The sequence below is a fragment of the Pantherophis guttatus genome, chromosome 9 (assembly GCF_059756535.1).
Source record: "Pantherophis guttatus breed Tessera chromosome 9, ASM5975653v1, whole genome shotgun sequence".
Classification (NCBI taxonomy): Eukaryota; Metazoa; Chordata; class Lepidosauria; order Squamata; family Colubridae; genus Pantherophis; species Pantherophis guttatus.
Window position 1 is genome coordinate 24,294,424 of NC_142071.1, and position 16,061 is coordinate 24,310,484.

The 16,061-nt window shown below is 40.9% G+C and overlaps 1 protein-coding gene across 3 annotated transcripts in view; it reads right to left on the minus strand.

Moving 5' to 3' along the window:
* Positions 1–605: 605 nt before the first annotated feature.
* LOC117668223 (opioid-binding protein/cell adhesion molecule homolog) overlaps positions 606–16,061 on the minus strand; it is a 991,290-nt gene continuing 975,834 nt past the window's right edge. For all 3 annotated transcript variants that reach the window (XM_034421990.3, XM_060693563.2, XM_034421989.3), the window contains one exon: positions 606–9,065. In XM_034421990.3, coding sequence (XP_034277881.1) covers positions 8,965–9,065 — 101 coding nt within the window. In that variant the 3' untranslated portion in view covers positions 606–8,964. The remainder of the gene's footprint in view (positions 9,066–16,061) is intronic.

A 16,061-nucleotide genomic window follows, 5' to 3' on the forward strand; every position in this document is an offset into this window, starting at 1 on the left:
TAATAAAATAAAATAAAATGAAATGAAATAATGAAATGAAATGATAAGATAAGATAATAAAATAAAATAAAATAAATAATAAAATAAGGAGCCTTGGTGGCACAGTGGACTAAAGTGCTGTTAACTAGCACCAGCTGCCTGCAATTACTGCAAATTCAAATCTCACCAGGCTCAAGGTTGACTCAGCCTTCCATCCTTCCGAGGAGGTAAAATGAGGACCCAGATTGTGGGGGCAATAAGCTGATTTTGTATAATAAAGAACACCACTTAGGGGTGGGGCGCAAAAGCCCTGCTAAGCAGGTATATACAAAAAAAATATGAAGGCTATTGCTTAACGCATTGTAAGCCGCCCTGAGTCTCCGGAGAAGGGCGGCATATAAATCGAACCAATAAATAAATAAAATAAAATAAAATAAAATAAAATAAAATAAAATAAAGAATAAAATAAAAGAATAATATAAAAGAATAAATAAATAAAATAAAATAATGATATAAAATAAAGTAAAGTAAAGTAAAATAAAATAATAAAATGAAATGAAAAATACAGTTGAAAAGCACTTCTCTAGGGTATACATTTAGGGAATAAAACCAAATCTCAGATAAAATTTTCCCCAAAAGGTACAAATTTCTCCAAACTTTATTGATACACTGCACAATCACAACCATCTCTTATTCTTTCTGAATTAGAAAAGGTTACAACTACAATGTAACATGCACAAAATTTCAGGTAGTATATTCACCTTTTTTGTTTTTTTTTATTTTTAATACGATTATTGACAGGAAAAAAAAAGAGACTTGACTTCATTTGCTTTAAGAAATTAAAAATAAACTTTAAAAAAGTATTTCTAGAAGGCTGACAGAATAAAAGAAAAAAATAATGCTTTAAAAACTTCCATTGGATTATACTTTTTTTCCCCCCTCATTAAAGCATTTGAACACTGAAAATTTATTTACTATTGTTTGTTTCTTTTTTCTTTTTATAGGATAAAACGGTGTGAAAACAATATGCACAGCCCATAGCTTTGATACAGCTAGAAGAATTGCACCATTGATAAGTCACAGAACCTGTATAAGGTCTAGCAAAGATAAGGACTCTGAAATGGACAGGTAACGTTTTCATACAAGCAACAAGATTCCTCACAATTGCACTTATACATTGCACAATAATTGGATTTTGTTTGAAAGGAAAAAAAAATGCTTTCTGGTACGTGTCAATAACAGAAATTATTTTCCCCCTATTCTGGGATTACTTTTTTTTTTTTTGTCAGTTTGTTTGCTTAATTCAAACAGTGAGTTGTTCATTTCAGTCCGGTAAAAGGAGAATTTTCATTCATGACGTCCATTTTCAGTAATTCAGAATCATGAGTATAAACAGGACAGAAGAATTTTGAGAGAGATCGGATGAATTCTCCCTCATGTTGGTTTGGCCTTCAATTTAATCTATTGGCTATTTTTTTTTACGAAGTATCAAACTAAACCAGGTGTTTTATTGTTTAGCATCCTTGGCACGATGAGCTTTTAATGCATCCGTAGGGATCCTGTGTTTTATTTCAATAGAGAACGGACATCCGCGAGAATATTGAAATTCACAAAATGAGCCCTTAGACTGTGAGCAAGGAAAATTTTACACCCCTAGGAACAAGCAGGGAATCTCTGAATCCTTGTGGATATTTATTTATTAAATAATATAAGCAACCTCGAAAGATTGAAGGTTCCTAATATATATTTTTTTATTAAGGTTGTGTGGAATGGCTCTTAGCTCTTCAAAGGGCTTGTACAGTGTCCCAGAAAAACCTAAATGAAGTTTTGGATTGCTATATGAACAGCAATCACATTTTTTTAAAAAAATAAAAAATAAAACTAGAGATAGTCCTTGATGCAGCTGTCTTCTAGTGGGTAGATCTGTTTTGATTAGGCTGGTGGCCCAGATACATGTTTGATATTAATCATTTCATTTTCTGAAGGAGGAGAGGTCACGTCCAAGAATGCTTTAAGTGTCTTAAATTCAGCTGATAGCATAACTAGGTCGAAATGTGTCTTGACTTGCAATCTGCATTTTAATTCGCTTTTTGAAGAGCAGATTTTCCGAGAGAAGTAAAGGCTCACAGCAGGGTTAAGCAGCAAGCCTACCAAGGAGCCAATGGCTTCCTTGTTTAAAGACAAGCGATTGATGCAACTGAAGGTACAATCACAATTTGTTGAAACAGATAACGTGGAGTTTACGGGAATAGCTTTTGATTAGCAGTGTGGGTCACTAGAATGCAAGCGCAAAATGCTTGCTATTTTGTTTACATGGTGACTGAATGAGCACCTTATGCCAAGCATAATGACGCCATCAAACAGAAAGGACCTCTACATGCCAGTTCTCCCAGCCAATGGAGGAATCAGCCATGATGGTTTCCCTTTCAGTTAACTGACTTACACTGCAAACAACAAACCAAGTTTGAAATAAGTTCTAATTTCCCCCCCCCAAAAATGTTGGAAATGTTTTGAAGTTGTCTCGTTGGACAATGTATTCAAGTTTACTGGAAACGGGAAACTTGGAACGACCGATGAGAGAAGAACTAGCTAACTTAAATCTTGGCTTACTCTTCTTCGGAGCTAGATGGTTAAGGAGAAAGAGAAAAGGGAGCCTGTAAGGCCAGTCCTATATTTCATGTATTTTTCATTATTTGCAGTTACTCAACCGCAAAAAGTAGAAAGAAATATTTCCTGTTTTATTGTGCTAAGAGTCTGAGTTTTTAAATTAATGGCCTATTCTTACAGTTCTGTTTGGATAGATAACATTGCCATGGTTTCCCCTCTCTTCATCAAACTATATCAGGCTACATTAAGATGAAAAGCTTGTCTAACTCATTATGGCTGTGTTGACATGTCTTAAAAAAGAAGTTACTTTACAGAGTTCTCTCTTTAATCAAACCGATTTGATTCCTTCTATTGGGGGAACCATCTAAACTACATAATAGGAAAGTGCTTAATTCATACATGTGGACCATCATTCCTGGTTTGTCTCCCCCCCCCACACACACACACAAACCAGGGATAATTAAAGAAGTAGACGTGACTTCCCTTTAGTGGTGCAGTGGCCTAGAGGTGGAGATCTCACCTCACAATCAGGAGGCTGTGAGTTTGATCCTAGGTAGAGGCAGATATTTCTCTCTCTGGGAGAGAGAATGTATCCACTGAACAAAACTCTGCATTGGTGACAGGAAGGGCATCCGGTCAGTAAAACACTCTGCTAGCTCCATTCAGTTGCCCAGACTCCACCCTGCAAGGAATTATGGGGTCGTTAAATGAAGATGATGTGACTTCCCTTTCAGCCTCCTTAGGAAAGAAACAAACCACAGTTCCAGAAATGCTCGATTATATTGAACAAGCCAAAATAAGAACTTTTGTGCTTGATAGAAAGAGTCAAGCAGGAGCTAGCTACAAAAGAGTTTCATTTTTTCGTGAATGCAACTTGTGTGTCCTTACATTCTTGGAAGATAAGGGTTTTTTTTTGTTGTTGTTGTTTTGGCAAGGTGCAAAACATCCCCGTTAGAAGAGTTTTGGATTGACTTCATGGACTTAATAATCCAACGCAATGTGTACATTGTACTAGCACAAATAGTAATAGTGTATGAAAAAACAAGATTTCACCTTACTCCAGGTCGTGCAAGCAGTCCTCGGCTTACAACCAGAATTTCTATTCCTAAACAAGGCGACTGTTGCCATTTTGATCCTGTGGCTGATGCTTCGACAGCCATACATCCGAGGACCGCTCATTGTAACTTCAAAGGGTCATTAAATGAGCAGTTGTTAAGTCAAGGACTACTTGTACTAATGACTGTGATCAGCACTGGTAAGAGCGGAGGGGAGGTGATTTGTGATGAAAGTAGATAATTCTGACAAAATTCATCATATATATCCAAGTCAAAGCAAGTGAGAAAGAACTTCAGGGGTGGGACATCCATTTTGCACGAAGGAGGTCTACAAATGGTTACGAAAAAGGACTGAGGAGCTTCCCTCAAACGGTGAGAGCACCTTTCTATATTCTCTGCAAGAAAGCATCCAATATTTCATGGGAAAAGACCCTGGGTAAACCATATATGAAATCTGCTTGAAAGTGCTTAGACTGACAACAGCAATCTAAAGTGTCAAAACTTTTGTTAGTCTCCCCTTACGTATCTTCAATTTCAATGAAGTGGGGGGATTTTTTTTGTGCCATATTTTCTTTTTTGAAAGATTCATCTCAATGTCTGCAACCTTGTGTCTATTTACTCGTATGCGGGCTTATTGACGCAAATGAACTTTAGCACATAGAACGATGGCCGACTTGAAAATCAAAGGGTGTGTATATATATGTGTGTGTGTGTGTGTGTGTGTGTGTGTGTGTGTGTGTATGGAAGCTTCCTACAAGTCCTCGTGGAAACTGATTGAGGGCCACCTTGGCCTTGACTCTCTCGTGGTTGGTGGAGGAGATGCTTGAAGTGGTTTCACCTTCAAAACGTGAGGCATTTCTCATCAACCCAAACGCATTCTCCCAGAGGCATGTGGAAAATATCTGAACACATCAGGCACTTAACTTTAATCATTCTTCAGCAAACTTAGCATATGCTGTGTCACCAGAATGTCAGTGCACTTAATTCAGGAAGAGTAGCTCGTTTCCCCCGATGCAGAAAATCACCAAGAGAATTACTTATAGCTAGAGTGTCTTCACTTTCCTTCCACTCAGTTTAGTTCTAATCCCAAGGGGTTGGTTTGATCTATATATTAAGTGTTTTTCTATCGAGACACTTGGTCTACCCCAACATGTGGGAGGGGGCATTCTGATGAAGGGAGGAGAACTTGTGGCTCAGAAGGTTAATTCAACTGCCTAACATGCAGGAAGCCCAAGTTCGAATCCGAGTAAGGGTACGGCTAGCTGATGAAAGCTAAAAAGCTTGAAATAGAGCTATACTAGTCTCCCTTTATTTCTTTATCAGCAAAATATAAATTATATATATATAATTATATATATATGGCATGATTTTAAACCTCTTAAATCCCGTCGCTCTGCCGATCTTACCAGTTTCTGCATAGCCCCCTTTGAAGACCCATAGATACTTCGAGTGGATAAGGGCATGATGCATTGGTGGGATTCAAATAATTTAACGATTTCTTCCAACAACCAGTTCACCAAACTGCTCAGAAAGTTAACAACCGGTTCTCCCGAAGTGGTGCGAATTGGCTGAATCCCACCACTGAAATGATGACTGTTCTATGAATAATAGGCCCATTGTTTTGATCCGGGGGCACCCACTGCAGTCCTACGAGTTTGTGGTTTAAGTCAAACCAAGAGTTGATTTCACTTGACTACGAGTTAGTGTGAGCGCAGTGGCTCACGTGTTAGGACACTGGGTGGATGATCAGCAAGCCCGTGTTTGAGACCCATGTGCTGTTGCGTGGCAGGGTGAGCTCCCGTCATTCACTCCAGCTCCTGCCAGCCTAGCAGTTTGAAAGTGTATAATCGCAAGTAGATAGATAGGTACTATCTATCCAATTGGGCATCTCCGTCCAATTGGAGCTAATCGTCAGCTAATCCTTTCAATCCAGAAGTATTTTAGGTACTTCCGACATGCATGTGAGCAAGTTAATGTTTGTCTCTCTGTGTATATGCATGGAGACAGTATTTCTCTAAAGCTCTTTCTAAATCAGCCAAAAATCCGCCGCTGGAGTCAGGATCAACTAAAGTCCAAATGCATCTTTTTTTTTCTCTCTCTCCAAAATTCTCTAAGGCTGAGGGAAAAGCTATCAACTTTCTGAGCATTTATAGGTATCTAGCTGCCTATTTTTAACTCTGGGGCGAAGAAGCGAGTCTTTGGCCAAATATAGCTCACCAGTTTCTGCAGGGACAGAAATCTCTTTTGCATTTAACAGACTTTCGGGTAGAGATTAAATCAGACTTCAAAAAGCTTTACGGCACTGAGGCCCTGCGTGACAACATGATCACATGAAAACAACACAGCATCTTATGACACTTTAAGGAGAAATTGTGGCATAAGCTCTCAAAGGCTATTTCAGTATACGAACAGCTTCCGAGTTGAATAGGGAAAGTTGTGCTATATCGCTGGCATCATCTATGGGAAAGAAAGCATTGACCGACATGGACAAGAGAATGACATCATTGCGAAAGCCGTGTCCTCCAGCTTTTTATATTTCCCTCTCTGTCCCCACCTCAAAAAATCAACCACCAATTCCAGGTCTGATGACTTCTTTTCTTGACATCCGAAGAAACGTGTCACTATGGACAGTAAAATAAGTTATGGGATGAAAACGCCTGTACATTCAATAATAATAATGCAGCTGGGGGTGTCTCTGTTTTCATCCCTCATCTAAAAACCAGGCCCTGACCCTTCCAGTGTTTTAAATATGAATATACCACCCAAATATTTTAGTCTTGTATAAGAAAACATCAGGATCTTCGAACTGTTGTTGTACATGGAGCGATAAGCTAAACACTTTGAACAGCATATCTCTTTACTCATCCAGGTAGACCCACTGAGAATCTGAACCAGTCACTCACAAGGTCCATTGGTGTTGGCTAGACACAAATGAGAGCAGCTCAGTACGGTGGCTGCCATACGTCCTTACTGCTTTTCAGGGTTGTGGCTGAAGAAGACAGTCTTGGAACCATCCACCTACCGAGAACGTTCCCCAAGAGAAAAAAAAAAAACGTAACATCAGGAACAATGAATTATTTCCCCATCTTGGTTCTCCAGCTAAGAAATAACCTTTACCTACCACCAAAAGAAAATGCACAAACTAGACATTTGGGAACTTGGCTCCTCTCCAGGGGTCATCTTTGTGTTAGATGACATCACTCATCCCAGCTGTCCAACCTTGATCAGGGTCTTGATTTGAAATGAGTCGTGTCCGCGTTCTTCTTATCACTCTATAGATTAGAACTACCTATTGGTTGATATTTCTTTCTAACAGTGGTCTGTAATGTTAGTAGGTTTTTTTTTTTTAATTCTTGTTTATTCCAGACATCCACAAATATCCCATCACCAATACAAACAAAAACAGCATTTCTTTTTTTTTTTTCCTTTCCTTGTAGGAAGCAAAATCCTTTCCTACAACATTTAGGATATTTTTTTTTTTGTGCAGATAGAAGCAATTCGAACCTTGGATCATCCAGAAAGAGGAGCCAGGGGAGAAATTTTCAGGAACCATCAGTGGTGCTTTTACAAAACCATGACCTGAAACAATTCCTTAGCTGCTCTGCAGGGCTAGTGAAGAAACCGAAGAGGCACACACAAAATCACATGGATCTCCTCCTCCGTTGCTTCGTCCCATCTCTTGATTTGTTGCTTCTCCGGTGTTTCTCCGGTGTTAATTAAACGCTTAGAACTTAAGTTGCTGTGCAAAAACCCTTCTGTTCCAGAGAGGTTTCTGAAGAAATGTACAACTAATGTCGGAAGAAACTAGCAAAGTAATTGGCCTCCAACAGCTTCCGTTCTGAGGATGGATGTGTAAGATAACAAACACAAAAGTTGTTCTGGGGAGGCTTGGCCTGGGTTGAGGGGGGCGGAAGGGCGATCCCATTGCTGTTTCTGGATAATGAAAAACAATGAGTCTCTTTGAATGTCTGTGTGCAGTAGAAAATTGGGGGCATTGGAAAGGATGGCAAATATTTCCCCACTAAATTCAGCACTTTTAAGTTGAATTATTTTAAGGCAATGCTTGACAATGGAAATGTTTCGCTCGGATGATAATGGAGAAGAATGCAAAAGGCTTAGAATCCATGGAGTGACACAATTGCTGATGCCCATGCGCTCCGAAATATTATTCCATTGTCTTTGCCCGTTCTTTGATTTTTATTATTATTATTATTATTATTTTACTGTGCCTTTTCTTCATCTATATTATTCATTTTGATCCTTTGCGAACCATCTCTGTGCCTTCCCTCTGCGGCGAAGAAGGGCCAAAAGACTGCAGCGGAACATTTAAAACTAATAATGGGTTGAATAATGAGGAATTAAAAAAAAATGTCTAGCGAACGGCAGGACTCGATGGAGGTGATCAGGCTGATAGATGTTGGAAGAATGGATGGGGAATTGAAGAGGAACAATTTGGATTTTAAAAAAAAAAGCTCATCAGATAATTACATTGATTAATTGATTAATATGGCAAATAAATGACTGGGAAGGCAGATGGATGGATAATTGGATGGATGAATGGATGAATGGGCAGAACGATGGCCTGATGAGGCTGATAAATGGGATGTGCTTGACTTTCCATTCCATCACTCCAGGTTTTTCTTTAATAGCGAAGAGGAGAGCTTCCAACACGCCCATCCGTTGACTAACTCATAGTCTGCTTCTTAAAGTGCAACATGGTTCCCCCATCATCACTTCCATCCTTCATGTGAACCCACATCCTGGGGGGGAGTGGGGGCTTGCAAAGACGGCCTTCACAGAACGGTAGCGAAGGCCTTCGAAGAACCAACCAAAGGGGAGGCAAGAATCCAGAAAATGAGTAGACGCTTTGAAGCATGAACAGATATGTACAGCGTTATCATTTTTTTTTTTAAAAAAAGGGGGGGGCAGTTCCGTTGGTCAAGGAGACACCGAAGGAAGAGGATGCTTTGTTGACTTGCTTGATGGACTGTTGTCTCTTGGACGAAAGCATCTCTTCTTCCAGGGGCAGGCAGAAGCATTCGGTCATAGAAAGGAGAAAGTCGAGATGTTTTCCACAGGGCGTTTGAGGAGGATGGAATGGTCCAGGAAGGATGTTGAAAACTGATTCAGCTTTGGGAAATATTTGTGACGGTGGTTGGCTTGGTATCAGAATGCCCCTCCCTCCCCTTGTCCTCCCAGCAATAGAATCAAGCTGTAGACTGGTTTCCTTTTTTTTCAGGTTCCCCCCAGCGGTGTGGATGGTTAAAAGTCTGTGGTGTGGGAGAAACCAGGCAGCATTTTGCAAGGATCCTCGCTCTTCTTATCAAAACTTGAGCAGGAAATAAGCAAAGAGAGTGCCCGATAGCCAGATGCAGGCCATTGCTCTGGAAGCTGCATTGTTGCCATCGTGTACTGCTCCTGGGCCTGGATTGGATGACAGACACAACAAAAAAGAAAGGAAAGAAAGACAATGGACATTAGCAAAGTGAAATTTCCCCCCTCCCCCTACAAATAATAATAAGAAAATTTTTTTTAAAAAGCCAACACAGTTCTGGGCTGCATAAACAGAAGAATAGAATCAAGATCACGTGAAGTGTTAATACCACTTTATAAGGCCTTGGTAAGGCCACACTTGGAATATTGCATTCAGTTTTGGTCGCCACGATGTAAAAAAGATGTGGAGACTCTAGAAAGAGTGCAGAGAAGAGCAACAAAGATGATTAGGGGACTGGAGGCTAAAACATACGAAGAACGGTTGCAGGAATTGGGTATGTTTAATGAAAAGAAGGACTAGGGAAGACATGATGGCAGTCTTCAAATATCTCAGGGGCTGCCACAAAGAAGAGGGAGTCAAGCAATTCTCCAAAGCACCTGAAGGCAGGACAAGAAGCAATGGGTGGAAACTAATCAAGGAGAGAAGCAACTTGGAACTAAGGAGAAAGTTCCTGACAGTTAGAACAATTAATAAGTTCTATTATTAATTGTTCTAACTTATTATTATTAATAAGTTCTATTGCCTGCGGAAGTTGTGAATGCTCCAACACTGGAAATTTGTAAGATGTTGGATAACCATTTGTCTGAAGTGGTGTAGGGTTTCCTGCCTGGGCAGGGGGTTGGACTAGAAGACCTCCAAGGTCCCTTCCATCTCTGTTATTCTATTTAGATTTCTAAATATCAAGGAACATTTATGGAATGTCTTACAGGTTGAAAAGGACCGTGTCATTTGAGCAGAAACTGGCCATATTTTCCTTGGGGAGACTCCTAGATTTAGTACCAGTCATTTCCAGCCAAGCAGATAGAAGAAACTGTTGGGGTTGTGGAAGGTAAAAGGATGAGACATCGGAGAGATGGATTAATAATCCCATTTATTAATCAAATCAAAATTATTGGTCATTCACAAGTGTCTCAGCCAAGCTTTCATTTATTAAATTCTTTTCTTGGGTCAAACTTGGTCATCTTCCTAAGAGGTAGCACAGACATATCTTGCCTTAAAGATTTCTCTAGCTTTATTTCCTTTGTGAAATATTAGATTGCTTTGATAGAAATATCTCAATTCATAGCAAATTAATAGAGACTCAATGGTACCTTATTTTTTCATGAAGGCAAGATTTCATCTGTTGTTTCAGACTATTGTTCCACCTTCTTCCCCAACTTGGATGCCTTCCAGATGTATGGATCTTCTCCCCCCAATTCTCAGCAACCAATCTCCTGGGTAGAATCCCTAGGAGATGTATACCCAAACCTGGAGTACATTCACATTAGGCAGGTGGCATAATTCATAATGTTATGTAAATGAGCCACAGGCTGTAAGATTTTCCTTTTCCCTGGACTTATTTGTTTTTTTTCTTTGAAGACATTTTGCTTCTCATCCAAGAAGCTTCTTCAGCTCTGACAGGATAGTGGGGAACAGAAGGATTTATACTCCTTGCAGACAGCTGGTCATTTGCATCCTTTTAAAGGGTCGTTGAAGCACTTGGAGGCCCTCTAAAAGGATGCAAATGACCAGCCGATCTGGCAGCAGATTTGGACAGTAAGGAGGTTGGGGAGGAACATGGGTCAGTCCTGGAGTCTGGGGAAGGCTGTGATGAGGGCTCTGCATCGGAGGCAGAGATGGGGCCAGGGGCGTCTGACAGTTATCAGCTGCCTTCGGAGTCAGACATCAGTGGGGCAGAAGAACATCTGGAGCCTGTTCCCAGTGTGCGCATGCGCAGAGCTGCCAGGAGAAAGGAACAGCTAAGGAACAAGGGTCAACTCAGAAATAAAGCCACAGGTGGACAGTGAATGTCCCCTCCTGTAGGGAATAAAGAGGAGCGAAAGGAGGGGAGTTTGCAGGAGACAATTAATTCATTTGGGTGAAGATCTGTGCCTGCATTCTTGCCAAGTATTGTCTGTTACAATGTGGAGTCTGAAAGATATCGTTCTGGCCACTCTCCAAGCTTGATAAAGGTCGGTAATTGTGAACTATCTCGAAAGACTGTGGGAGAGGAAAGACTTTGCTGGAGAGGAATTCACTGTTAATTAAATAAATGGGGGTTTATCGGGACGAGGACTCGGCTTCGTGTTGCTAGGGAAGCCTAGGTGAGAACAGTCTGTAAGGAGTATAAATCCTTCCATTTCCCACTATCCTATCGGAGCCGAAGAAGCTTCTTGGATGAGAAGCGAAACGTCTTCAAAGAAAAAACCAGAAAGTCCAGTTGCCTCCTGAAAAAACACCTTTGGGACAACCATGACTTGGATGACGGAGAATCTCTACAGACATTCTCCTTTTCTCTTTCTTCCTCCACTCTGCTGAAAAGGAGGTTAAGGAACATTCTGAGTTATAACCCCCAAAGATCCTGTACTGTAGTTTCCCTCTCTCTCACACACACACAAAAGGTGCACAACCAATTTGGTCACTGAGCGCTATGCCAGACTTTGAATCCCCCAAAGTGGCTGGGCCGCAGGAAAAATAGCCGTGCCAGTCACAACATCAGCTAATTTGATTAAATTTTAAGTTAGATTTAATTAGACGCTTAAAATGATCATTGATGGTATTCACAAGAATGCACCGGTGAGCAAACTATGGGCAGCCACCACAAGGTTGCGCATCTCTTAGTTTAACTCAAACAATGCAGACGGGTCACGCCGGCTCAAAATCCAGCTGTGTTTTCACAAACCATATTTTAAATTAATTTGAATGCTCCGTTCTCATGTCACATGGAACTCTGATGTGTTCCTTCTTTATGCCTGTTAGCTGTTGGGAGAGGACCCGCGAACGGGAGTCTCATTGCTATGCACAGACGCAATGCTAAATCCTACGAGCAAAAGTGCAGGACGTTGATTTAATTAAAAATGTTAACATGTTTATTAATATCCTGGTCCTCTCCCTCGAGCATCCAATGTAAACCAGAGGGTGAAACTAACCGCCTGCATCGGAAAACGACCATCCCAATTGTGACAGCTGCAGCAACAAAAGCCATAACAATCATAGTAAACGATATATCAGCGGCAACGCATTAAAGCATCAAAAACCCATGCAAAAACAACAACAACAACAAGAACAACAACAACAACAAAGAGTGGAGACAAAGAGTGATGGATCTCCACAAAGATCCACAAAGAAGATGTGGTTTCCACCACTGGAAATACCCCGTGCTCATCTAATTTAAAATGATGGTTAAAAAGAATCCCTGAAACTCTGCAGCTGCTCTTAAGGTTGTAAGTAGTCTGTACGGGGAAAGATATTTCCTTGGTTTTATGGTTGTTGGTTGTTTTTTTTTAATGTTTATGGATGTGGTGGCTCAGTGGCTAAGACGCTGAGCTTGTCGATCGAAAGGTCGGCAGTTCAGCGGTTCGAATCCCTAATGCCGCGTAACGGGGTGAGCTCCCGTTACTTGTCCCAGCTTCTGCCAACCTAGCAGTTCGAAAGCAGGTAAAAAATGCAAGTAGAGAAATAGGGACCACCTTTGGTGGGAAGTTAACAGCGTTCCGTGTGTCTTTGGCGTTGAGTCATGCCGGCCACATGACCACGGAGACGTCTTCGGATAGAGCTGGCTCTTCGGCTTTGAAACAGAGATGAGCACCGCCCCCTAGAGTTGGGAATGACTAGCACATATGTGCGACGGGAACCTTTACTTTTATGTTTTTTCAACCCCACCACCCCCAAAGTCCATCACACGGAGGAAGAACGCAGAGAAGAAAATAAGACCGAAAGCACATTTTTTTCCCCCTATCTCTTTAAGGATGCTTTTAAAAGTTTGAGCCGAGAACTGAAACATTTCCGTGCAGGTTCTCAGCCGAATTCAGCAGCAAAGCCCCAAGGCTATTTTCCCCTTCTCCCCAAATCCCACTGCAACTGTTAGCAACCAAAGAGGCTGTTTGATTCATTAATCAACAATTTTATAGCAACGCTGATTGACTGGAATCCTAGAATAGAACACATCTGTGCCGCCGCCTCCCATCTGGAAACCTTTATGCACTAACTGCTCTTAAATGTTTTATACTCTTGTCGTTTTTTGCTCCATGGTGAGGGCAACAGCTTTTTTTTCCTTCTCATTCCGATATGTGAAAAAGGCTGCTTTCAGTTGTGGCCTAACAAGCTGAGTGGCACTAGCCTAGTGAAAAATTAATAAGGACCACTGCACAGGGGCAGAAGAAAGAAGGAAGGAAGGAAGGGAGGGAGGGAGGGAGGGAGGGAGGGAGGGAGAGAGAGAGAGAAAGAAAGACGGAAAGACAGAAAGGAATTTAAAAACCTAAAACTGCATTTGTCTTTTTTTTTAATTGTCTCGTATCAAACCGCCAGCTCAAAATCGGTATTCAATCACCTGAGGAGTGAAATGCTCCTAGTTCAGACCGGATCGCCCGATCCGGTAGCGATGGTGGCGGGTGTTTCGGAGAACTGATAGCAAAAATCCCTGCGCCCCCCCGCCCCCATGCCCAACTGAGCCGCTCTATCATCAGAGGCTTTCTTTTTTACTTTTAAAAGCATTTTTTTTCTACAACTTCTTCGGTGGAAAAAAATGCTTTTGAAAGTAAAAAAAAAAAAAAAGCCTCTGATGATCGCGGGGCTCAGCTGGGATCGTCAGAGGCTTTTAAAAGGTTTTTTTTTTCTTGCAACCTCTTGGGCTAAAGAGGTTGTAGAAAAAAATGCTTTGAAAAGTTTTTTTTTTAAAAAAAGTTGGCCACGCCCACCCAGTCACATTACCCCCACCACCAAGCCACGCCCACAGAACCGGTAGTAACAAATTTTACATTTCACCACTGGTTCAAACAACCAGCTAAGCCATAAACCAGGTTTTACCAGCCACAATGCTTCAGTTCTGACAATTTTGTGTATTTATGTATTTTATTGTTGGCTGTTCACCGCCCTGAGTCCTTCGGGAGTAGGGCGGTATACAAATCAAATAATAATAATAACTCACGGTTGATTTTTTTGTTTTTAATTTGATTTATATACCACCCTACTCCCGAAGGACTCAGGGCGGTGGACAGCCAAAACAGTAAAAATACATAAATATAAAATTTAAAAACAGAATAAAATCGAATTAGACAATTTGGCCCAGACAGATTAAAACACCCCAATCATTTAAAAACTGATTAAAATTTACATAATTAAAAAAGAGGGAAAAGATTAGGCCAGGCCCGCCTGATGGAATAAAAAGGTCTTGAGAGCGCGACGGAAGGTGCGCAGATCCGGGATCCTCCGTATCTCCGGGGGGGAGCTCATTCCAGATAGTGGGTGCCCCCACAGAGAAGGCTCTCCCCCTGGGGGCCGCCATTTTCATTCCTTGTATGATGCTAAGGATCAGGAAAGCTTGCAAGCATCAGACCTGTCTTGCTCGTTGCTTAGTTATAGAAATGGAACTAGCCAAAAGCACAGAGAAGGGCAAAGGGTATTTTCCAAGGTGAAGGGAGAGGATAAGAGGGGAAAAAAATAAATAAGGATCATGAATGCATTATTACACCTCGAGTGAAATCTGAGCTGCTCCGCCGTAATCCAAGCCGAGAAAGAAACATGTTGCAAAAGCTTTCTAACCTCATTAATTTTAAGACAAAAGGGGTAACAACTCTTGCAACGGTAAAAAAAAATTAAAAAAATAATGGCAAGAGGGAATCTAATTACTTCATGGCTTCTTTGAGTAAGCAGAGAGCTACAAAACCCATTTCTACAATGGAAAACCGGCTTAGTCAAATTGTCTCACTGCAAACAGAACTTTTATTTCGCTTAATTACAACAGACTGCGGCATTGTTTTCCTAAGCATTTACCAGACAAGCTTTTGTAGAGCCATTCAAATGAGCTCTGTTATTCAGGGGAGGCCTGGGGAAGGAATGGGAGGGGAGGGTGTGTGCCCAGGCAGAGCCCTCTATTAAAAATCAAATATTTTATTTTGTACTTGAAAAATAAAGGCTTGTTCATGTACGTTCGGCGCGGAAATCAGAAGCTTTTGAATTGTTTGTTCTTTTTCTTCTTTTTCTTTTTTAATTAGGGAGAGGGACAAAACCAATTTGAGTTTGAATCCAAAGATGGAAGCTAGTTGCAAAAGGAGGGAGGAATAAAAAAAATAAATAAATAAAATGGAAAAAAAACCCTCTACATCTGCTGACATTAGCAAATGTTGAATTGACTGTGTCAGACCTAAGAAAGCTACAAGTAATAACCAGATGCCAATGATTTTCCTTTTATTCAGAGCGAGGGTGCGTGGAATGCTCATGAGAAATGAAAAAAAAAAAAATGTGAAATTTCTGCATATTTTTTTTTTCTAATGGAGCCACTCTTTTTTTTTTTTTTTTCCCCCAGATTTGGGAGAAATGTAGCAGAACCCACTGGTGCTGCTGTCAGCTAAAATGAATGATAACCCTGCTATTCTCTTCTCCTCCACCCCTCCTTGACAAAACTGGAAAAGAGCAATAGCACTTAGATTTATAAGCTTCACAATGCTTTTCAGTCCTTTCTAAACAGTTTACAGAGTCAGCCTATTTGCCCCCAACAATCTGGGTCCTCATTTTATCGACCTCAGAAGGATGGAAGGCTGAGTCAACCTTGAGCCAGTCAGGATCGAACTGCTGGCAGTTGGCAGTCAGCAGAATTAGCCTGCAGTACTGCATTCTAACCACTGCGCCACCATGGAGGAGAGAAACGTAGTTTAAGGAGAAATGGAAAACAGATTTAGTCTTAAAGAGAGGGAGAGATGGAAACATAGAGGAGGAGAGGGATGCCAAAATTACTGTTTATGAAATTTTTTGGGTGCCTTCCATTATACCCAATGATAGACAGACTTTGCCAAGCTGATGGTGGTGGGCTAGGCCATGTCTGAGATCTTTTCCTTCAGTGGCCTTTGGGTTTATTTATTTATTTGTATCCCACCTATATTATTTTTACAAATAAGACAAAGCAGCAAACACATCCAACATACCATCTTCCTCCTACTTTCCCCACATCA